The sequence below is a fragment of the Ailuropoda melanoleuca genome, chromosome 7 (assembly GCF_002007445.2).
Source record: "Ailuropoda melanoleuca isolate Jingjing chromosome 7, ASM200744v2, whole genome shotgun sequence".
Classification (NCBI taxonomy): Eukaryota; Metazoa; Chordata; class Mammalia; order Carnivora; family Ursidae; genus Ailuropoda; species Ailuropoda melanoleuca.
Window position 1 is genome coordinate 68,879,725 of NC_048224.1, and position 23,494 is coordinate 68,903,218.

At 37.5% G+C, this 23,494-nt stretch overlaps 1 protein-coding gene across 1 annotated transcript in view; it reads right to left on the reverse strand.

Annotated features, from left to right (window-relative positions):
• Positions 1–1,330: 1,330 nt before the first annotated feature.
• The window catches only part of LOC117802940 (receptor-type tyrosine-protein kinase FLT3-like), a 74,024-nt gene continuing 51,860 nt past the window's right edge, over positions 1,331–23,494 (reverse strand). Inside the window, exons 3-4 of the mRNA XM_034663779.1 lie at positions 7,401–7,522; positions 1,331–1,552 (exon numbers count right to left, since the gene is read on the reverse strand). Of these exons, the coding sequence (XP_034519670.1) occupies positions 1,346–1,552; positions 7,401–7,522 (329 nt within the window). The 3' untranslated portion in view covers positions 1,331–1,345. The remainder of the gene's footprint in view (positions 1,553–7,400; positions 7,523–23,494) is intronic.

Below are 23,494 nucleotides of genomic sequence, written 5' to 3' on the forward strand. Positions count from 1 at the left end.
GAATGACAAGAACCCTACATTTGTTTTTTTGGTCTCAATCCAGGGAGAGCTGTTGTGGCATAAAATTTTAGTAAGACTGCCAGAACACTGAAGCCAAAATTTTTAATAGAAGAGCGCTTTGGTTTAACCCCAAGGTACAAAGAACCAAAAAACAGAAGTGAGTAATACAGTCCAAAAAGAGGAAAGGAAAATGAATGTGCTCCAAGATTTAGAACCTAACTTCAGAATGATAGCCACTGTCCTAAAAATTACTTATGAGTTTGTTTGACCTTACAGGAGCAAATGCAAACAACTTGGTACAAGTCAGCCACAGAGATGTCGCCCCATACCTCAGTCAGGCAGGATACTCGCTGTAGGTCACTTGGGTACCACTAACCGCACTGTTTCTGGAAAGACAGACCCTCTTCTACACTATGGGGCACCAGAACACCCCAAGAACTGGAGAGCAAAGTAGTCTTAGAATTATCAAGTGGACATTTGAATGACTTGTGCCTCCTCCTTCCTGCCCCCATCTGGTCTCAGCAAGGGGCCAGCAATCAGCACAGAGTTAGATACAGACTTGGTGGTTCCAACACCGTTCTTGGCTAAGATATTTTTCTGGAACACGAGACCCGTGTTCCTCACACCCAGATCAATTTCTTACTAAAATACTTCGTGGATGTCACCGGCAATTCGGCTCATCATACTGTGAAACGAAATAGATTAAAACCAAATGTTCCTTCCCCAAGCATTTCCCAGAAAGAAGCTTCTGACTACTTGAAGTAGAATGTAATGAACATTTTCTAACTTTTTATCTTTAAGACAAGATCCGATTAAAAAACAAGACCCGGCAAAAATCCCAAATATTCTTTCTCTGTTTGTTTTACATTTTTCTAGCCACTCACTGCCTTCTTAGGCCCTAACTATATCTATATGTAATTTTTTAAGTTCATAGGCTTTATTTTTTAGAGTAATTTTGGATTTACAGAAAAATTGAGTGGAATGTACAGAGAGATCCCACATATGTTCCCCCCCAACACACACACACAGAGTTTTCCCTATTATTAACATCTTGCACAGGTGTGGTATATTTGTTGCCATTGGTGAACCAATATTGGTACTAACTCAAGTTTATAGTTTACATTAGAGTTCACTTTCTGTGTTATACATCCTGTATATTTGATAAATACATAATGCCATGTATTCTTGCCCTAACTATATTTTTAGTTCATTATTTCGCTGGAGATAAGAGTTACAATGGATAGGGATAGACATTTGAAAAGAAACTCCATATGAACTACATTCTATGGCAAGGAAGTTTTCCTCCCAAAATCCTTGTGGGTGCTCCCCCCCAAGCACCCCCCACTTACCTGTTCTGTAAATCAAAGTGTGGCTGGCAATTCAGGGAGCTGTGTTTAAAGACCCAGAGACAGGAAATGTTCCCCGGGGTGTTGACCAGTACTTGGAGTGTGATGGATGCCAACATGTCCACTTCCACAGTGGCTGCTCCATAGACTGCCTGTGTGCTCTCAGGCTTCAAGGCACACCCGAGGTCTTCTGGAGGTTCTGACGCCTGTGTGGAAACAAAGTGAATTTTCTACTAGCGTGTGTTTTTACATCCTCTTCTTAGCTGGGACCTTTATCAAATAGATTCGTGTTAACATACTGCCCACAACACCGGAGAATATATTACTGACTGAAAATCCTATTATTTACAATTCTCTAAAGAAGAGATAGGGGTGCTTGGGTGGTTCGGTCGGTTAAGCATCTGGCTTCGGCTCTGCTCATAATCTCAGGGCCCTGGGGTCGGGTCCCATGGCAGGCTCCCTGGGGAGCCTGCTTCTCCCTCTGCCTCTGCCCCTACTTGCCCTTTCTCTCCCTCAAATAAATAAATAAAATCTTTAAAAAAAGAAGATAGATAAGTTTAGGCTGCATTTCTCGTATGTTCTACATACTGTTATGGGCTGAATTGTGTCCCCTTGAAATTCATGTGTTGAATCCTAACCCATGCTACCTCAGAATGTGACCTTATTGGGGCACCTGGGTGGCACAGCGGATAAGCATCTGCCTTCGGCTCAGGGCGTGATCCCGGCGTTATGGGATCGAGTCCCACATCAGGCTCCTCCGCTATGAGCCTGCTTCTTCCTCTCCCACTCCCCGCTTGTGTTCCCTCTCTCACTGGCTGTCTCTATCTCTGTCAAATAAATAAATAAAATCTTAAAAAAAAAAAAAAGAATGTGACCTTATTTAGATATAAGGCCTTTCCACAGGTAATCAAGTTAAAATGAGGAGACTGTTAGGGTGGGTTCTTACAAGAAGAGGAAATTTGAAGAAGACATGCACCAGGAAGAGCGCCATGTGAATATGAAGATGAACCTCTATGAGCCAAGAAGAGAAGCCTGGGACAGATCCCTTCCTCACAGCCTGCAGAAGGAACTAACCCTGTCGACAACCAGATTTCAGACTTGAAGCTTCCAGAACTACGAGACAGTGTATTTGTTTTTTAAGTCACCCAGGCTGTGATACTCTGGTGCGGCAGCTCTAACAAACGAATATACAAACAACACTCATAAAATTCATAATACAGAGGTGACTGTTTTTGTGATTATTGGTATGTAGATAAGAGTCTACATAGTAATAGTAAATTGGTGTCTGTATTAGAGGAAATTAAAAACCAAAATATTTTCTGGGCAGATACCCCCATAGGTTCATGGTTACCACCATACTTCTGCTTGTTCTAAGTAATTGAGATATATTGAAAGGAGGGTGTGGTAGCAACTTCTGTCTCTGGACCCTTCCCCTCCTACCCTCCAAACACATAGCATAGCATGCCTACACACACATGTGCATGCATACACACACACACACACACACACACACACACAAGCTTCTTCAGGTGAAGAGCAGGGTAGGTCTCCTGCTACTGATCATAAGCCATACTTCTGGTTTTACTTGTCCATTTATTCAGCAAGTAACTCATAAGTTCATTTACTTAATATCTAATAAGTGCTAGACCATCTACTGGGCACTATGAGACTAGGATGAAAAGACACTGATCTTATCCTTAAAGACTTTCAAGTCTAGTAGGAAGGAATAACTAAAATACGAGGTGAAATATGATGTGCCCCATAAAAAGATACCAACTACTTTGAAAGGTAAATTTAAATGTCCTGGAACTTCGGAGGATGGAGAAGTAATTTTCAAGCTGGGATGGTGGTGGTAAGAAGGCTTCCCTGAAGTCCAGAAATTGAGCCAGATCTTAAAAGATAAGCACAGAATAAGTCAAAACAAAACAAAACAAAATAAAAAAATCTGACATACTAGAAGAAAATATTGCAACGTATATTACAAATAAAATACCCCTAATATATAAAGAACTTTTTAACAATGAGGGATACAGGACAAAAACACAGTCGAAAAATGGGGAAAAGAACTGAATAGACAATTTGCCCAAGGAAGACATAAAGAATAGCCCTTGAACATATGAAAAAAAATGTTCAAACTCAGTTATAATTAGAAAACATAAATTAAAACAACACTGAGATATCACTTCTTATCTATCAATCTGACAAAAATTTTTAAGTATGACAACACATTGTGCTGGTGAGGCTGTGAAGAAACAGCTATTCTCATACATTTCTGGAGGAATGCAGGCCAGTGTGACCCTTCTGGAGGAACATTTGGCAACAGCTAATGAGACTACATGTACACTCATCCTTTGAGCAAGCAAGCCCACTTTGAGGACTACACGTATAAACCTATACTTATAAACAAGTAATGGCAAAATACTAGAAACCTCCTAAATGCTCATACACAGAAGAGTGGTTGAATAAACCACGGTCCCTCCACATAATGGAGTACTATGCAGCTATAAGGACGTATGAGGACAATCTCCATGAACTGATTTGGAGTGATCTCCTGGATATACTGTTAGGTGAAGAAAAGTGAATAAAGTATCTACTTTCATGTATACTATACCTCACATAAGAAAGAAGGGGATTGAGAGAATACACATGTATCTGCTCGTTTGTGCACAAGAAATCTAGGAATAAGATAAAAAAATCTAAAGTGGGGGCACCTGGGTGGCTCAGTCAGTTAAGCATCCAACTCTTGATTTCGGTTCGGGTCACAATCTCAGGGTCATGGGATCAAGCCCCTTGTCATGCTCCACACTGGGCATGGAGCCTGCTTGGGATTCTCTCTCTCCCTTTATCCCTCCCCCCAACCCCTCGCACACACTCTCTCTCACTAAAAAAAAGAAAAAAATCTAAAGGGATTGGCTACATACAAGAAGTCGGTGGGAAAAGGATGGAAACTTGGTTATAGATGTGAAGAGGGAGGAATATTTCTTTGAGTATATCTTTTTATATACCTTTGGCTTTTAGGACGATAATCATGTTTCACATACTCAAAAAAATAAACCATTAAAACCAACCAGGATTTTGGAGGAACTCAACATGGAATACCAAAAAAAAAATTTAATTATATTACAGATAAATAACGTAACCATGGTGAAGGGGGTGGAAAAGAAAAGAACTAACCTAAGTAACTGAAAAATATTACATTGGATAATGTAAGATTAAAGACAAAATGAATTGTACACAAAGACTGTATTCTAGTTAGTAACTCTGTTTCTCACTGGAATGTGGGTTAGCAATTCTGAAATTACTTTATGTGTATACCAGATTTACGAAAGTCTATTATTACAAATAATGAGAACCAGGTTTCTTACCATCAGAGAGAGAAGTACAAATATGGAAAGAGGAAAAGGTAGAATAAATCCTTAGATGCTGAATTGAAATCAGAGTTATCAGCATGAATTTATGGTGATATACAGATAGGTAAGTAGATGGATGTAGAGATGATAGAGAGATAAACAGAGTGTTGTGTGTGGTGGGGGGGGTAGTATACATACATACATTTCCTAGAGGGCCCAGAGGCAATGACATCCCAACAGCAAGGAGCACACCCGGCTCTCAGACCATGGTTTCTAGATACTATTCTCCAAAAAACCAGTGCTTCTTTGGAGAAGTGGCTAATTCCAGGGCTAAGGCAGGAAAAATACAAGCTGAGCCCGAACTATATTATAGCACCGGAAAGTAAGGAAGTGCTTGAGAAAACTGGGCACAGGGTGAAAGGACACAGAAGTCATCCTGAAGTAGCTCCCAATGGCCAAAGCTGGACAAATCTGAGTAACAAAATGAAATGGATAGTCTTGGGTTATAAGTCATAGAATAAAATAAGTATCTCTGAGTCCATAGTGATATAAATAGATAAATAAAATGGAGAGAAGAGATAGCGCTTCCTCACACAGTTCCAACTTAGAAACGTAGAGGGAAGAAGGGAAAAAGAAAATCATCATTAGGCAAACATCACAGTAATAACTGTTGTAGGCAAGATCCACCAATGGGTGCTAAAATCAGCAGGTGAAAATTGGAGGAGAAACAGGATATTTGCATCTTCCCCCAAATACTTGTTAATTACAAAGAAAAAAAAAATAGCAATAGCAACTTTGCAAAGGAGAAGCCCAGCATACACCATGTTCGTCTTCAAACAGAAATGATAAATGGTGAAAACATTCCGATTTTAAACAACAATTGAGTGGACTGTGGGAACAGTAAAATCATCTTGTTTTGGTTCCAGGTTATATCGGTAATACAGCTAAGGATGTAGTTGCTTAGAGTTACATTGGCAAGTTTTGTCTACCAGAATGTTTGCTTATCAAAACACTGCTGAACCGTAGAAGTCTCAGGAAGATGTCTCATCGGAGCAATGTGAGCTGTGGAAGAAATCAAAACCATTTTGTTAAAGAGCACTGCTCCCCTAACAATACACTTTGCACTAAAGTGGGAAAATGCCCAAAAGGAGCAGCTTCCCCCTCAGGAAGGTGAAAGCACGTTGGGCAGACTGCTCATCTCTGCATCATCCACGATTTGTAGGATTATCTGTTTAATGTCATTTGAGAGCTACTAGGTCTTAATACAATCCAAAATATTGCATAAAAATATAACTTATACTACATGAAAAAAAAAATAATGCAGCTTAATACTAGGAACCAAGACCAATTATTAGCTTTTTTTAAACATTGTGTTTTGTAAGAAAACACTTAGATGTATGCAGCTATTTTCTTAAGTTGAAAAAACACTGAAAGTTTATAGCAGCATAGCAAATATCAACATTTTTTGTCCACACTGAAATACTGTGTATGCAAAATATCTTAATTATTAATAATTAGCAATGTGTTATGATGCCAATATCTGTTAAAAAATTAAAACCAGCCATGCTTCTGGCATAAAAAAAAAATCATGTGTTAAATCAGGAGTTTTCCATTCATGTAGAATGTTACGGAAACCTATTTCACGTTATGTTTTAAGTTTGAGAATATTTTTAATATCTCTGATTTTAGGGGGTGGGGAGTGGAGTCCAGGGCATCACATAGTATATGCTATGTGTTTATGTATTCTATCTGTGTAGAAGAAAACAGAGTGACTATATATTGGTATGAATTCTTAACTGGAAATATTCATGGAATTGGCTACTTTATGTTCACTTTTTGTTATATATTTCTGATACTTTCAGTTCTCTATTATTTAAGCTTCCTTTCTTTGAGTAAATATCTCAGCTTTTAGATGAATTGCATGAAGGAGAAGGGTAATGAAAAACAAATTTGGAACTTGAAGGAGCCAGAGTCAGATGATGGAGCAATTTGCATGTCAGTTTAATGGCAAGTCACTGAAAGTTGTAAGGCAGGCGGTGAAGCATGTAGTTGTGCTTCAGAAAGAACAGTCTGGCAGTCTTATCAGAGATGAACTGTAGAAGGAAGAAGCCACTTATGATGTTATTGTGATTATGGGGGAGTTAATGAGAGAAGTGGCTGTGAGACCAGAGAATATGAGGTGATTATATGAGAACTATCAGAGAAAGGAAATTGACAAGACTTGGTAACTGACCGAATGTGAAGGTAAGGGAGAGGAAGTAGTCCCAAATTATGCTGACCTTTGGAGCCTGGGAACTAGATAGGCCCATAAACAGAAATCAATTAATGCAAGTATAGGGACAGGCTTGGAGAAATAGAAATGAAATAAATTATATGGGTGGGTTTTAATAAGAAAATGGAAAACCTATTTTACCTAGATCCAGGAGGCAGTTGGAAATTAGGGACTCAGGTTTGAGGGAGAAGCCTGGATTCTCTTTAAAGAGAAAGGGTAATTCCTGTTACTTATTCATGCTGAGTATCTGTATCTTTCCTGAATCCAAACCAGGAAAGAACATGACTCTGGATGGAATGGAGTGCATATGAGTGCATAATATATTCAAATACACAGAAAGAAAAACCCGTTTAGCCATGGTAGGCCTCAATCGCTTACAAAGTATATAGTCTAGAGAAAACAGCTCAAGTTAGAATTTTAGTATTACTTTACCATGGGATACGATGATGATATCCCCAGTGATGAATCATTGTTCTTATGACTGATTAAAACACACTTGATCACAGGCAGATCTTGATTTGTAATAGTCTCAAACATCATTGCTGAAAAAACAACTGTAAAACAAAATAAAGACAAGGAAGTTGATACATGCACACCTTGAAAAGAAAATATGTATTCATTTCACAACAAAACAACAAAACAAAACGTAATCGGGCAAAGGAGGAAAGTATCAGGCCAACAGGAAAGTATGTATAATATATATATAATTTCATAAAAGGCAAGTCTTATTCTAAATCAGGGGCAGAGGTACTCAGAGCAGTCCTGTCCAATGTGCTACTGAGCATTTGAAATAAGAGTAGAGCAAATGAGGAATGATTATTTGCACACAAGCATTTTTTCTTCTTTATGGATGCTTGTGAAATCTTTTCTTTGTGCACTCAAATCTTTAGAAATATGTGCTGTATCGAGGGTCAATTTTCCTCCATTGTGCTAGATGCTCTGTGGGCCTTTTCAATCCAGAAACTCATATTCGTCTCTTGGCAAAAGTTTTCTTGAATTATTTCTTTGATTCTTTTTCTCTCCTTCACTTTTCGTTCTCCTGTCATCTGGATGTTTTTCCCAAATGACTGATGATCCTTTTTTTTTTTTTAAAGATTTTATTTATTTATTTATTCGACAGAGAGAGAGACAGCCAGTGAGAGAGGGAGCACAAGGAGGGGGAGTAGGAGAGGAAGAAGCAGGCTCATAGCAGAGGAGCCTGATGTGGGGCTCGATCCCAGAACACCAGGATCACGCCCTGAGCCGAAGGCAGACACTTAACCGCTATGCCGCCCAGGCGCCCCACATCCTGCATCTTTTGATTCAGCTTTCTTCATGTGCTTTAAATCTCTCTAAATTTTATTTTCCGCCTCTCCAGTGTCTTTGTCCTTTTAAGTTTATGCCTTTAAAAAATTTTTGTCATTTGAGTGGACTCTTGGTAGAAATGTATGTGTTCGGCCATCTTTGTACCTTGTAATCTGATTAAAATCTCAGTATCGTAGCTATGAGAACTACATGTTGAGACATATTCACTGGTTTGTTTTCATCGGTCTTATTATTTTATTATTTATTTAAGAAGTCATATTATACCAATACAAGTAGAACTGTAAGTGAAAATTCACCCTAAAACCTGACATCCTAACAAATAAACCATTTTCATTTCTCTAGAACCTTTCTCGTCTGTAGACATAGTTTTGAACTAATTGCATTAATAGAGTAGAAATCATTTTATATCCTGATTTTGAAAATAATATGTCATAAGCATTTCTTATGATACTATATGCAATTGATTTGCTTTCCTTTGGGATGCTAACAAAAATGACCTAATCACTCCCTTGCTGTCATACATTTGGGTTTTTTTTGCCCTCTGCCATTTACAATACTTCACTAAGGGATGCCTGGGTGGCTCAGTCGGTTAAGCATCAGACTCCTGATTTCGGCTCAGATCCTGATCTCGGGCTGTGAGATTCAGCCCTATGTCAACCTCCACGCTCAGCGGGAGTCTGCTTGGAATTCTCTCTCTTCCTCACTCTCTCCCTCTTCCCCTCTCACTGCTCATACACGTGTGCATGCTGTCTCTCAAATAAATAAATCTTTGAAAAAATGAAATAAAATAAAATACTTAACTAAGCTTTTCACTGTTATTTTTTTTAATCTAAGCTTTTCACTTTTAAAATATTATTTCTTTAGTATACATTTCTGGAAGTGGAACTAGTGGATTAAAGGATATAAACGTATATAAAGGATATATTTAAATGGTTCTTGATATGCGTTGCCATTTGGTTTTCCAAAGATGCTATACCAATTTATACAGCCACCATGTAAGGTGAGAATGTAATCGTTTTACTACAGTCTTACCAGCATTCAGTCATTATGTATTTTTTATTTCTCTTAATATAGCCCCTAGTCTTTTCTTTTCTTTTTTATTTTAAGCAATCTTTACACCCAATGTGGGGGTCGACTCATGACCCCAAGATCAGGAGCTGTATGCTCTTGAGAATCTCCTTGAGATTCTCTCCCTCTCTCTCTGCCTCCCCCCCCCCCACCGCCGCTTGAATGCTCGTGCTCTCTCTCACATAAATAAATCAATCTTAAAAAAAAAAAAAAGAGTTGCATGCTCTTTCATCTGAGCCAGTCAGGTGCCCCAGCCTCTAGTATTTTAAAAGAAAAAAAAAGAAATCAAAGAGGCACAATTTCAAGGGACAGATGGGGGGAGAAAAGATTAAAGAGAGTTTAAGAAACTCCCCTGCCCTATTCCCTAGTGTTTTTTTTCCCTCCCTACTTTTTTCAGTAATTTTATTCAACATAATTAGTATACAAGTTGAACATAATTTAAGGTGTATAATTTAGTAACTTTTGACATAAATACAAATCTGTGTGTAAACCCATCATTGTAGTCAAGATAGTGAACTTATTCAGCCCCCAAAGTTTCCTCGTGCCCCTTGGCAATCCCTCCCTCCTACTCATCCCACAACCGCATGCCAAGCAACTTCTGATCTCCTTTCTGTCACCACAGGTTAGCTTGAATTTTCCAGAATTTCATATAAATGGAATCACATAGTATGAAATTTCCTTTTTTGTCTGGCTTCTTTCGCTCTGAATTATTTTTAGATTCATCCCTATTGTAGTATTTATCAGTAGTTCATTCCTTTTAACTGACAAGTCGTTGTCTACTATACAGATATAACACAATATTTTAATTCATTTACCTGTGGATAGAATTTGGATTGTTTCCACTTTTAGCCTCTTACAAATAAAGCTGCAATGCATATTTCTATAAAAGTCTTGATATGGACATATGCTTTTATTTTTCTTGACTAAATACCAAGGATTGGTTGGAGTACCTAGGTCATAGGGGAGGTGTGTATGGAAATTTCTGAGTGTCTGACTGCTCTCCAAAGAGGTGGTATTTTATATTCGTATTGTCATTGTATGGGAATTCCAGTTGTGGAAGTCACATCCTCACCAACACTTGGTATGAGGAGAATTTTTAATTTCAGCCATTGTGCTAAGTATATAATAAATCATTGTGGTTTTATTTTTTTATTTTTTTAAAAAGGTTTTATTTATTTTTGTGACAGAGAGACAGCCAGCGAGAGAGGGAACACAAGCAGGGGGATTGGGAGAGGAAGAAGCAGGCTTCCCAGTGGAGGAGCCCGATGTGGGACTCGATCCGGGAACGCCGGGATCACGCCCTGAGCAGAAGGCAGACGCTTAACGACTGAGCCACCCAGGCGCCCCTCATTGTGGTTTTCATATCTACTTTCCTACTAAAGATGTTGACATCCTTTCAGATGCTTCTAGGACATACTGTCTATTCTTTGGCAGTGTGTCTGTTCACATATTTTGCCCACATCAAGTCATTTAAAATGGGGACGCTTATTTTCTTATTATTGAGTTTTTACAGTATTTTCTCCCAGTTTTATTGTGTTATTGTTAACATATAACATTGTATAAGATTAAGGCATACAACACAACGGTTTGATATATGTATACATTACAACATGATTACCACAGTAAGTTTAGTTAACATCCATCATCTCACTATTCCTATAGTTTTTTTCCTTGTGCTGAGGACTTTTAAGATCTACTCTCTTAGTAACTTTGAAATATATAACAAAATATTGGTAACTATAGTCAACATGTTATACATTACATCCCTAGAATTTATTTATTTTATAATTGGAGGTTTGTACCTTTTAACCACCTTCACCAATTTCTCCCAACCCTTCCCCATGCCTCTGGAAACCCCCAATCCATTCTCTCTTTCTGTGAGTTTGGTGTTTTTCGATTCTACGTAAGAGCGAGATCCTGCAGTATTTGTCTTACTCTCTCTGACTAATTTCACTTAGCATAATGCTCTCCAGATCCATTCATGTTGTCAAAAATAGCAGGATTTCTTTCTTTCTTTTTTGTGGTGGAATGGTATTCATAGACAGATATATAGATAAATAGATGTATGCCTATCTCAATAGCAATAAAAAAAAGAAAAGAAAAAGAAATCTGGTTGGAAAGTGTGCAGAATAAATCAACACACTTTTTCCAAGGAGGACAGCATCACTAATCATTAGGGAAATGAAAATTGAAGCCATAATGAAAAATTATCTAACACCTGTTAGAATGGCTGTCATTAAAAAGACAGAGGATGACAAGTGTTGGTGAGGCTGTGGACAAAAAAGAAGCCTCGTGCACTACTGGAGGGAATGTAAAATGGTACTGCTACTATGGAAAACAGTATATGTAGTCGATGTGTATCTATCTATCTATGTATTTTACATTTTCTTTATCCATTCATCGATCAACGAACACTGAAGTTGTTTCCAAATCTTGGCTACTACAAAAAGTGCTGCAATGAACATGGGGTATAGATATTTCTTTGAGATAGTGATTTTGCTTCCTTCAGATGTGCACCCTGAAGTAGAATTGTTGGATCATATGGTAGTTCTATTTTTTTTTTTTAGTAACTTACATACTGTTTTCCATAGTAGCTATACCACTTTTCATTCCCTCCAGTAGTGCACAAGGCTTCTCTTTTATCCACATCCTCACCAACACTTGTCATCCTGTCTTTTTACTGACAGACATTCCAACAANCTATGTATTTTACATTTTCTTTATCCATTCATCGATCAACGAACACTGAAGTTGTTTCCAAATCTTGGCTACTACAAAAAGTGCTGCAATGAACATGGGGTATAGATATTTCTTTGAGATAGTGATTTTGCTTCCTTCAGATGTGCACCCTGAAGTAGAATTGTTGGATCATATGGTAGTTCTATTTTTTTTTTTTAGTAACTTACATACTGTTTTCCATAGTAGCTATACCACTTTTCATTCCCTCCAGTAGTGCACAAGGCTTCTCTTTTATCCACATCCTCACCAACACTTGTCATCCTCTGTCTTTTTACTGACAGACATTCCAACAAGTGTTAGATAATATTTCATTGTGGTTTCAATTTTCATTTCCCTAATGATTAGTGATGCAGTCCTCTTTGGAAAAAGTGTCTATTCATTTCTTCAGTGCATTTTCTAACCAGATTTCTTTTTCTTTCTTTCTTTCTTTCTTTCTTTCTTTCTTTCTTTCTTTCTTTCCATTGATATTGAGTTGTATGAGTTCTTTTCATATTTTGGATATTAATCCCTTATCAGATAAATAATTTGCAAAAGTTTTCTTCCATTCCATAGGTTATCTTTTCATATTGTTGGTGGTTTCTTTTGCTATGAAGGGCTTTTTAGTTTGAGGTAGTCCCATTCATTTATTCTTGCTCTTGTTGCTTTGCTTTTGGTGTCAAATCTGAAAAATCTAATCTTGCTAAGACTGATGTCAAGATTACCCCCTATGTTTTCTTCTATGAGATTTATGATTTCAGGTCTTACATTCAAGTCTTTACTCCATTTTGAGATTTTTGTATATGGTATAAGATAGTGGTCCAGTTTCATTTTTTTGCATGTGGCTGTCCAGTTTTCCCAACACCTTTTATTAAAGAGATTATCTTTCCTTGATTGTATACACTTGGCTCCTTTGTCATAAATTAATTAACCATATATGCATGATTTTATTTCTGGGCTCTCTATTCTGTTCCACTGATCTATGTGTCTGTTTTTAGGCCAATACTGTACTGTTTTGAATTCTATAGCTTGGTAATAGTGTTTGGAATCAGAAAGTGTGATGCCTTTCACTTTGTTCTTTCTCAAGGTTGCTTTAGTTATTTGGGGTCTTTTGTGGTTCCACACAAATTTAAGGATTGTTTTTTCTAATATGTGAAAAATGCCATTGGAATTTTGATAGAGATTGCATTGAATCTGTAGATGGCTTTAAATAATACAGACATTTTTAACAATATTAATTCTTCCAATCCATGAGCATGGAAATTCTTTCCATTTATTTGTCTTAGTTAATTTCTTTGATCAGTATCTATACTTTTCAGTGTACAGATTTTTTACTTCTTTGGTTATATTTATTTATAGATATTTTATTCTTTATGATGCATTTGTAAATGGAATTCCTTTCTTAATGTCCTTCCTGATAGTTCGTTGTGAGTGTATAGAACCAAGAACTGAATTTTATATATTGATTTTGTGTCCTACAAGTTTACTGAATTCGTTAATTAGTTCTAACAGTTTTTGGTTGGAGTCTTCAGGGTTTTATATATATAATATCATGCCACTTGCAAACAGAATCAGTTTTTCTTCTTCCTTTCTGATTTGGATGCCTTTTATTTCCTTTTCTTGCCTAACTGCTCTGACAAAAACATTCAGTACTATGTTGAACAGAAGTGGGAAAAATAGGCATCCGTGTCTTCTTCCCAATGGTAGAGAAAAGGCTTTTAGCTTTTAACCACTGAGCATGGTATTAGCTGTGGGCTTGTCACATATGGCCTCTATTACATTGAGGTGTATTCTGTCTAAACCCACTTTGTTGAAAGTTTTTATCATGAATGCATGCTGAATTTTTTAAAAAGCTTCTTCTCCATCTATTGAGATGATCATAGGGTTTAAATCCTTCATTTGTTAATGTGGGGTATCACATTGATTGATTTGCCGGTTTAAATCCTTCATTTGTTAATGTGGTGTATCACATTGATTGATTTGCCGATGTTGGACCATCTGAACACCCCTGGAATAAATCTCACTAGATATGGCATATGATCCTTTTGGTATATTATTGAATTCTGATTGCCAAAATTTTGTTGACAATTTTTCCATCTCTTTTCATCAAGGANAATCTGACCTGTTGGGTCTCAAAGATGCAAGCCCCATAGGTTTTCAGAGCCATGTGTTTTGAGAGTCTGTCCCTCAAGTGGAAGTCTTAATAATAGGAAATGAACCACAGAGACTATGGACTCCGGGAAACAATCTGAGGGCTTCAGAGGGGAGGGAAGTGGGGGATGGGTTAGCCCGGTGAAGGGTATTAAGGAGGGCACATATTACATGGAGTACTGGGTGTTATACGCAAACAATGAATCATGGAACACTACATCAAAAACTAATGATGTACTGTATGATGACTAACATATCATAATAAATAAATTAATTAATTAATTAACAATAAAATAAAATAAGAATGCTAGATGTTGGATCCAAACCCTTCATTCCTTAGGGAGAAGCTGGGAGCTGTGAGTTCCCTCTACATTGTGTATTGCTAGTCGGGGATTGGGTTCTAGTGAAACTGACATGTGTCTCTGCCTTTTCCACCCATTTCAATGTGGGCTTTTTCCTCATTGGAGTGATGTGTTAAGAGTCACTCAGCTAGTTTCTGGATTTCTTTCAGAGTGAATTGTTCCACGTGCAGCTGTAGATTTGGTGTGTCCATGGGAGAAAGTGAGTTCAGGTGCCTCTTACATGGCCATCTTCAAGTTTCGAGAGTTCTTTTTAAGGAGATAAACCTTATCATTCAGTCCAGGCTAAAGTCTCAGTTGCCTCTCAAACCTTTGTGATTGTGTCCAAGCCAACTTTTTTGTTCTTACTGGCTCCTAATAGTGAATGTATGCCAAGACCTGTCAGTATCTCAAAGGGGAGGATCTCAGTCAGCACCTAGATAAAGAGTGACTGGACGCCAGACACTCCGCAGTGGTTTTTCAAGTATGCAAATAGACCTCTTTCAGCAAATGACCAGGAGCTGGAACTTTCTGTCTGCTTCTTTGCACAGAGACCTGGGGGATAGCCACTTAGGTAGGAACTGTTTCTTTGTTTGTTACAGCCTTGGGGGACCCATCAATGCAAGCCCTGCTGGCCACCAGTGCCAGGCAGTTAAAGGGTGAGTCCTCTGGGTGGCACCTACAGAATCCAGGGCTCCAAACGTGCACATGCTCCTTTCAGGAAGATGCCAGCAGCAGGAAAATGTGGAGATGGTACTGGCCAGCCTCCCCAGTCTTGAGCAGGCTTGTAGTCAGCTCCTAGATGCATGTTAAATTGGGAGCCTAGCCCTCAAGGCTGCAAACAGTTCTCTTTAAGGGAAAGACCTGGAGATACACATTTGTGTCTGTTGCTTCCGCAGGGAGCCCTAGGGGTATAACCACAGGGAGTCCTCCCAAGCCCAAAGAATTGTTTCTTTGTTTGCTACAATCTGACCTGTTGGGTCTCAAAGATGCAAGCCCCATAGGTTTTCAGAGCCATGTGTTTTGAGAGTCTGTCCCTCAAGTGGAAGTCTTAATAATAGGAAATGAACCACAGAGACTATGGACTCCGGGAAACAATCTGAGGGCTTCAGAGGGGAGGGAAGTGGGGGATGGGTTAGCCCGGTGAAGGGTATTAAGGAGGGCACATATTACATGGAGTACTGGGTGTTATACGCAAACAATGAATCATGGAACACTACATCAAAAACTAATGATGTACTGTATGATGACTAACATATCATAATAAATAAATTAATTAATTAATTAACAATAAAATAAAATAAGAATGCTAGATGTTGGATCCAAACCCTTCATTCCTTAGGGAGAAGCTGGGAGCTGTGAGTTCCCTCTACATTGTGTATTGCTAGTCGGGGATTGGGTTCTAGTGAAACTGACATGTGTCTCTGCCTTTTCCACCCATTTCAATGTGGGCTTTTTCCTCATTGGAGTGATGTGTTAAGAGTCACTCAGCTAGTTTCTGGATTTCTTTCAGAGTGAATTGTTCCACGTGCAGCTGTAGATTTGGTGTGTCCATGGGAGAAAGTGAGTTCAGGTGCCTCTTACATGGCCATCTTCAAGTTTCGAGAGTTCTTTTTAAAAATATATTCTGGATACAAGTCCTTATCAAATATGTAATTGACAAATATTTTCTACCAATCTGTGGCTTGTCTTTTGAAGACTAGAAATTCTTTTTTTTTTTAAAGATTTTATTTATTTATTTGACAGAGATAGAGACAGCCAGCGAGAGAAGGAACACAAGCGGGGGAGTGGGAGAGGAAGAATCAGGCCCATAGCAGAGGAGCCTGATGTGGGGCTCGATCCCATAACGCCGGGATCACGCCCTGAGCCGAAGGCAGACCCTTCCGCTGTGCCACCCAGGCGCCCCTGAAGACTAGAAATTCTTAATCTTGAAGATGTCCAATTTATCATTCTTTCATGGATCATGCTTTTGGTTTTGTATCTAAAAAATCTTTGTTCCATCTAAGGTTATAAAAGTTTTCTCCTAGTTTTATAGTTATAGGTTCTAAATGTACATTTTAGTTTTACATTTAGGTCTATGATCCATTTTGTGTAGACTTTTTAAATGGTATGACTATGGGTCAAACTTTTCATATGATTATATTTACATGTGACTCTTCAATTGTTTCAGCACCATTCATTGAAAGAGTAATGATTTCTCCACTGCATTACCTCTACACCTTCTTTGAAAATGATTGCATATTTCTAACTTCTGAAATCCTTATACTCTTCCATTGATCTGCTTGTCTATTCGGATGCTGATTCCACACTGTCTCGATTATTACTGCTTTATAATAAGCCTTGAAATCAAGATGATAAGTTTTCCAACTTTGTTCTTTTCAAAGTTTTTTGGGTATTGTATGTCTCTTTCATTTTCATATTAAGAGTAGAATCAGCCTGTCAAAATCTACAAAAAGGTCTGCAGGGGTTTTGGTAGAAATTGTATTGAATCACTGGATCAGTTGAGTACAACTGACATTTTAACAATACCGAGTCTTACAATACATACATATGGTACATCTCTCTATTTAGATCTCCTTTAATTTCTCTTAGCAATTTTTTATAGTTTTCAATGCACAGATCTTGACTTTCTTTATCACTATTTCATCTTTCTGGACATTTTTACTTTAATATCTGATTCTTAGTTATGAAACAAAATTAAATTTCTACACTGATCTTCCATCTTACAAATTTATAGAACTTGCTTCATAGTTGTAATTGCTTCTTTGTAAGTGCATAGGATTTTATACATATATGATCATGTTGTTTGCAAATAAAGACAATTTTACTTCTTTTCCAATCTGGATTCCTTTAATTTCTTCTTCTTGCCTTATTATACTGACTAGAATCTCCAGTACAATGTTGAAAAGAAGTAGTAAGAATAGTCACCCTGGCCTTATTTCTGATCTTAGAAAATATTCAGCCACTTGATATTAAAAGTACGATGTTTGCTAAAGGTTTTTCAGCATCCATCACTTCTATTCCTAGTTTGCTGGGAAATTTTATTAGGAATGGATATTGTATTTGGTCAAATGCATTTTTTGTATCTATTGAGATAATCATATAAGTTTGTTTTTGTTTTTGTTTTTTTAGTGACTTTTCTTTTTTATCTGTGAATATGCTGAACTATATTGATTCATTTGCAAATGTTAACCAATCTTGCCTTCCTGAAATAAACCAGTTGGATATGATGTATTATCTTTTTTTATATATGATTGAATTCAACTTGTGAAAGTATTGCTAAGAATTTTCGCATTTATATTCATGGTAATTATTGGTCTGTAGGTTTGTTTTTGTTTCTTGCTTCTAATATCTTCGCTTTTGGTATCAGAGTAAGCTGGCCTCATAGAATTAGGTGAAAGGCATTATCTTCTCTCAAATTTTCTAGAAAAGTTTGTACAGTTTTGGTATTATTTCTTCTTTAAATATTTGGTGGATTCCCCAGTAAAGCCATCTGCCTCAGCAGTTTTCATTGTGGGAATATTTTTAACTACAAATTCAATTTCTTTAACAGGTATAACATTGTTTAGGTTATCAATTTTCCTTGAATGAACTTTGGTAGTATGTATCTTTCAAGGAATTTTTTCCATTAAATGGAAGTTGTCAAAGTATAGGCAGGAAGTTTTTAATAATATTTCCATATTATCCTTTTAGTATCTATAGGTTCTGTAGTGATGTTGCCTCACTTATTCCTGATGTTGGAAATGTGCGTCTTCTCTCTTTTTTCCTGATCAGTTTGGTTAGTAGCCTAGCAATATTACTGATCTTTTATTGATCTTGGCTGCATTGATTTTCTCCTTTTTCTCCTATTTCATTGATTTTTCACTTTCATCATGTTTGTTTCCTTTCTTTTGTTTACATGGGGTTTATTATTTTCCCCCGCTTTCTTATGCCTGAATTCCAGTTCATTAGTTTAAATTTGTAGCATTATAATTAAAGGCTACTAACCACTTAATAATTAATAATTTAAGGCTATAAATTTCCTCTTTAGTACTGCTTTAGGGACATCCCACAAATTCCAATATATTGCATTTCACTTTCACTCAGTTCAATATACATTCTCATTTACCTTTTGGTTACTTCTTTGACCCATGGATTATTCAGAAATGTGTTCTTTGGTTTCCAAATATTTGATGACTTTCCATATGTCTTTCTGTTATTAATTTCTAATTTAATTACCAGTGAAGTCACAGGATATATTTTATATGTCTTGAATCTTTTAAAATTCACTGGAGCTTGTCTATGGTCCAGAATATGGCCTGGCTTGGTAAGTATATTATGTGCACTTGACAAGAATGTACATTCAGCTCTTTTTAGTGGAATATTCTATAAATGTAAATTAGATTAAGTTGGTTGATATTGTTGTTCAAGTCTTCTATAAATTACTGATTTCTTTTTTTCTATCAATTATTGGAAGAGTGTTGAACTCTCTGAATATAATTGTGGATTTGTCCATTTCTCTTGGCAGTTCAATCAGATTTTGATCCATGTATTTTCAAACTCTGCTATTAGATGCATAATGTTTATGATTTTATGTCCTTTTGATGATCCAAGCCTTATAGCATTATGACGTGACTCTCTGCCCCTACTAATATTCTTTGCTCTGAAATATACTTTGTCTGTTATTTAGCCTCTCCAGCTTTTGATTAGTGTTGTCACGGGATTTTCTTCTCCACATCCTTTTACTTTTAACGTTTTTGTGTCTTCATATCCAAGATTGGCTTTGTTTATGCACCATAGTTGGGACTTGCTACTTTTTTTTTTTTTTACCAAGTCTGACAGCCTCTGCCTTTTAATTATGTGTAGATTATTTCAATTTAATGAAATTGTTGATATGCTTAGATTTAAATCTATCATATTATTCTTTTTTTTCTATTCATTCCATCTATTCTTTTCCCCCTTTTACTCTTTTTCTGTCTCCTTTGGGAATAAGTGAGGATATTTTATGATTCTACTTCTTCTCGTTTCTTGGATTATTAGCCATAATGTTTTGCTTTGTTATTTTAGCATTTGCTTTAGGGTTTATAGTATACATCTTTACCTTAATGCAGTCTTTTAAGTGCTGTTATACCACCTCATATACAATATAAGGATCTTACAATATATATTTCAATTTCATCCCTGGTTTTGTGTTATTGCTATCATACATTGCACCTCAACATAAATTATAAACCCAACAAGTTACTGTTATTATTTTGCCTTAAATAGTCAATTATCTTTCAATAAAAAAATTCTTTTATTTTACTCACTTTTGGAGGTCAAATATACATGTCATTGGAAAGAATGGGTGGGGAAAAGGAGATCAGAAAAAATAGCTGATGAAATAATGGAGAAAATGTCCAAATCTCATGTAAATGATAAGCCCACACATCTAAGAAGCCCAACAAAACCCAAACACATGATGCAGGAAAAAAAACTACAAAAGGTACATTATAACCAAATTGCGTAATGCCAATGATAAAGAGAAACTCTTAAAAGCATCCAGAAAAAAAGATACATTCTGACAGCAGATTTACATGTCTATTTGACCAACTGAAGTTCTCACTGACTCCTCTGTCATTTTATTTTGTCTTTTCTCTCTGTTCGTTTTTCTGTCTTCAAGTTCACTAATCTTTTCTTCTGCAGTCAATCTGTTGTCAACTCCTTCCAGTGTAATTGCAATTTTCATCTCTAGAAGTTCGATTTGTGTGATTTTTTTATATTTCCTGTGTCCCTGCTTAACATGTCTAATCTTTCTTCTAGTTTCAGAACTGTGGGGAATATAATAAAACAACTATTTTAATGTCCTTGTCTACTAATTTTATATTCTACGTCATTTCTGGGTCCCTTTTGGATGACTGACTGTTCTCTGTGGGTTGAATTTTTTTTTTTTTAAAGATTTTATTTATTTATTCAACAGAGATAGAGACAGCCAGCGAGAGAGGGAACACAAGCAGGGGGAGTGGGAGAGGAAGAAGCAGGCTCATAGCAGAGGAGCCTGATGTGGGGCTCGATCCCTTAACACCGGGGTCACGCCCTGAGCCGAAGGCAGACGCTTAACCGCTGTGCCACCCAGGCGCCCNTTCTAGTTTCAGAACTATGTGGAATATAATAAAACAGCTATTTTAATGTCCTTGTCTACTAATTTTATATTCTACGTCATTTCTGGGTCCCTTTTGGATGACTGACTGTTCTCTGTGGGTTGAATTTTTAATCCTTTGTTTGTCTATTAATTTGTGACTGGAAACCAGGCATTGTGAATTTCACCTGGTGTCAGATGTTTCTGTATTTGGTTACGTATTTTTGAACATTTTTATGGGATGTAGTTAAGTTCATTGTAGACACTTTGTTCCTATCAGGTCTTCCTTTAAGCTCAGTTAGGTAGGACCAGAGCAGTGCTTAGTCTAAGGCTAATTTTTTCCACTAGTGGACTTCATCAAAATTAATAACTTCTGCTCCCCAAAAGAAGCTCTCTTTTAAAAAATGAAAAGAGAAGCCATAGACTGGAAAAAATATTTTCAAAACAAACAACTTGATTTTTAAAAATAGGCAAAAGATCTTAGGAAACACTTCACCAGACATAGTATAGGATTAAGCACACAGAAAGATGACCAACATCATTAGTCATTTAGGGAAATGTAAATTAAAACCACCATGACATATTGCTACACCCCTATGAGAAGGGTTAAAAAACAAAGACAAAAAACTGACCATACCAAGTGGTGACAATGACGTTGAACAACTGCAACTCTCATACATTGTTAATGGGGATGACAAATGGGACAATCACTTTGAGAAACTGGCAGTTTCTCATAAAGTTGAATGTTCACTGAGCACACATTCCAGTAATACACTGCCACTTTTAGGTGTTTATCCAAGAGAAATTCAAACCTATGCTCACACCAAAACTTATATTCAAATATTTATAGCAGCTTTATTTATAACTGCCAGAAACTAGAAGCAAACAAGTGAACGTCAGCTGGTTAATGGATAAACCACTTGTGGCACATCCAATGATGAAATACTACTTAGCAATGGAATGGGGAAAAGTACTGTTAAAAAGAAAACCACAGGCCCAAAACTGAGTTATTCATGTTATGGCCAAGTCACCAAACCAGGGCTTAATACCTAACCTAACGGCAATTTCAACCTTTCCTAGAAATGTGGTCTTCACTAGCCAGTCAGAAATCCTCTGGTCAGCTCCAGTGAGTTAATCTATCACAAGGGCCTCTCTATCCCCCAAGGAAAGACGAAGTAATCCACCTAACAAGACACCCTGTTTATCTCCCTAAAGGAAGGTCACTTGTCTGAAGTAGTCCTTCCTTTTGTTTCGCTAACTGTCCACCCCATGTCTGCCTATAAAATCCTTCTGTTCCGTACAGCTCCTGGAGCTCCTTCTACTTGCTAGATGGGGTGCTGTCCAATTCATGAAGCACTTAATAAAAGTTACTAATCTTCAAAGCTCCGTGATTGAGTTTCAGTTTTGGAGTACTGACATACATAACAACATGGATAAATCTCAAATAATCATGCTGTGTGAAAGGAACAGACTCAAAAGTCTACACATTATAAAATTCCACTTACATGACATTCTGGAAAAGGAAAAATTATAGGGACAGAAAGGAAATTATTGGTCACCAGAGGCTGGAGGTGGGTATTGGGGTTGATTAACTATGAAGAAGAAAAGAGAAGCTTTGTGCAGGGGAATGGAAATGTTCTATATCTTAATAGTGGTGCTAGTTATACGATGGTAGTTATTGGTTAAGCTCAGGGAACCGTACGCTAAAAAGGGTAAAATCTGCAATACGAAAACTGTACCTTAATAGACCCAACTTTTTAAAAAGCCAGAGGAAGAATTTGCCACCATTGAGAGTAAGTTTGTTAATGAGAATCCATTCCCAAACCCTGGTAGCACTTCCTAGAGTCCAGCTCCAAACACAGTCTGAGCTAATGAGGACAACTTTGGAACTGGAAAAGTCCCCAAAGTGATGTGCTTTGAAGAGACAGAGCTAGGGTGGGGGTAAGTGGAAAAAAAAATTTAGCACCAATCAAAAATAAAATTTTAAGTAAAAGTGAAATCTCCTCCACTGAAAGAGTGACGGATTCAGACATTATAAAACAATCAGAGCATGTCAGGGCATGTCAGGGCACGCCATTTTCAGGTTCTCCAAGCTGAGTCTCCTGGGAAGCACAGAGAGCAGGCGAAGACTTAAGAGGTTTGAGTTCCAAGCCCCTCTTCTGAGAGTTACCCACTTGGATGACTGAATTTCAGCAAGTCCGTTAACCTTTCTGGACCCCATTTCCCTCACCTGGAAAAAGAGGGCAGTAGACCAGACTAGTGTGGTATAATAAATATGTTTGAGCAGTCCTGGTTCCTGACACAAAGCTCCTAAAACCCTTGGAATTTCTGGTGTGACAGGGGTGTCTTGTTATCCATGGTGAGCCCCTTTTGAGCACACTGGAGTTGATGCTAATGTGACTTAGGGTGGGGTCCCTAGATGGCCTTAGGATGGGCCTGATAGCCAGAAAGACTAAGTAATCAGAGGGTGGAAGCTTTCAGTCCTACCCACTGACCTCTGGGAAGGAAGGGAGCTGCTGATTAAACTCCCTACACATTTTTGGAAGACCCACCCACACCCCGCACACCTTGCTCTATGCCCCTCTTCCATCTGGCTGCTCCTGAGTTAGAGCCTTTTATAACAAACTAGTAATCTACTAAGTAAAATGCTTTTCTAAGTTCTGTGAGCTACTGTTGCAAATTAATCAAACTTGAGGGGGGGGGGGTCATGAAAACCTCTGATTTCCGACCCATGGTCGGAAGTCCAGGAGATAGCCCGGACTTGGGATGGACGTGTGAAGTGGCAAGCGGAAGGATCTGAACCCCTGACCTGTGGGATCTGATGCTGTCTCCAGGTAGACAGTGTTAGAATT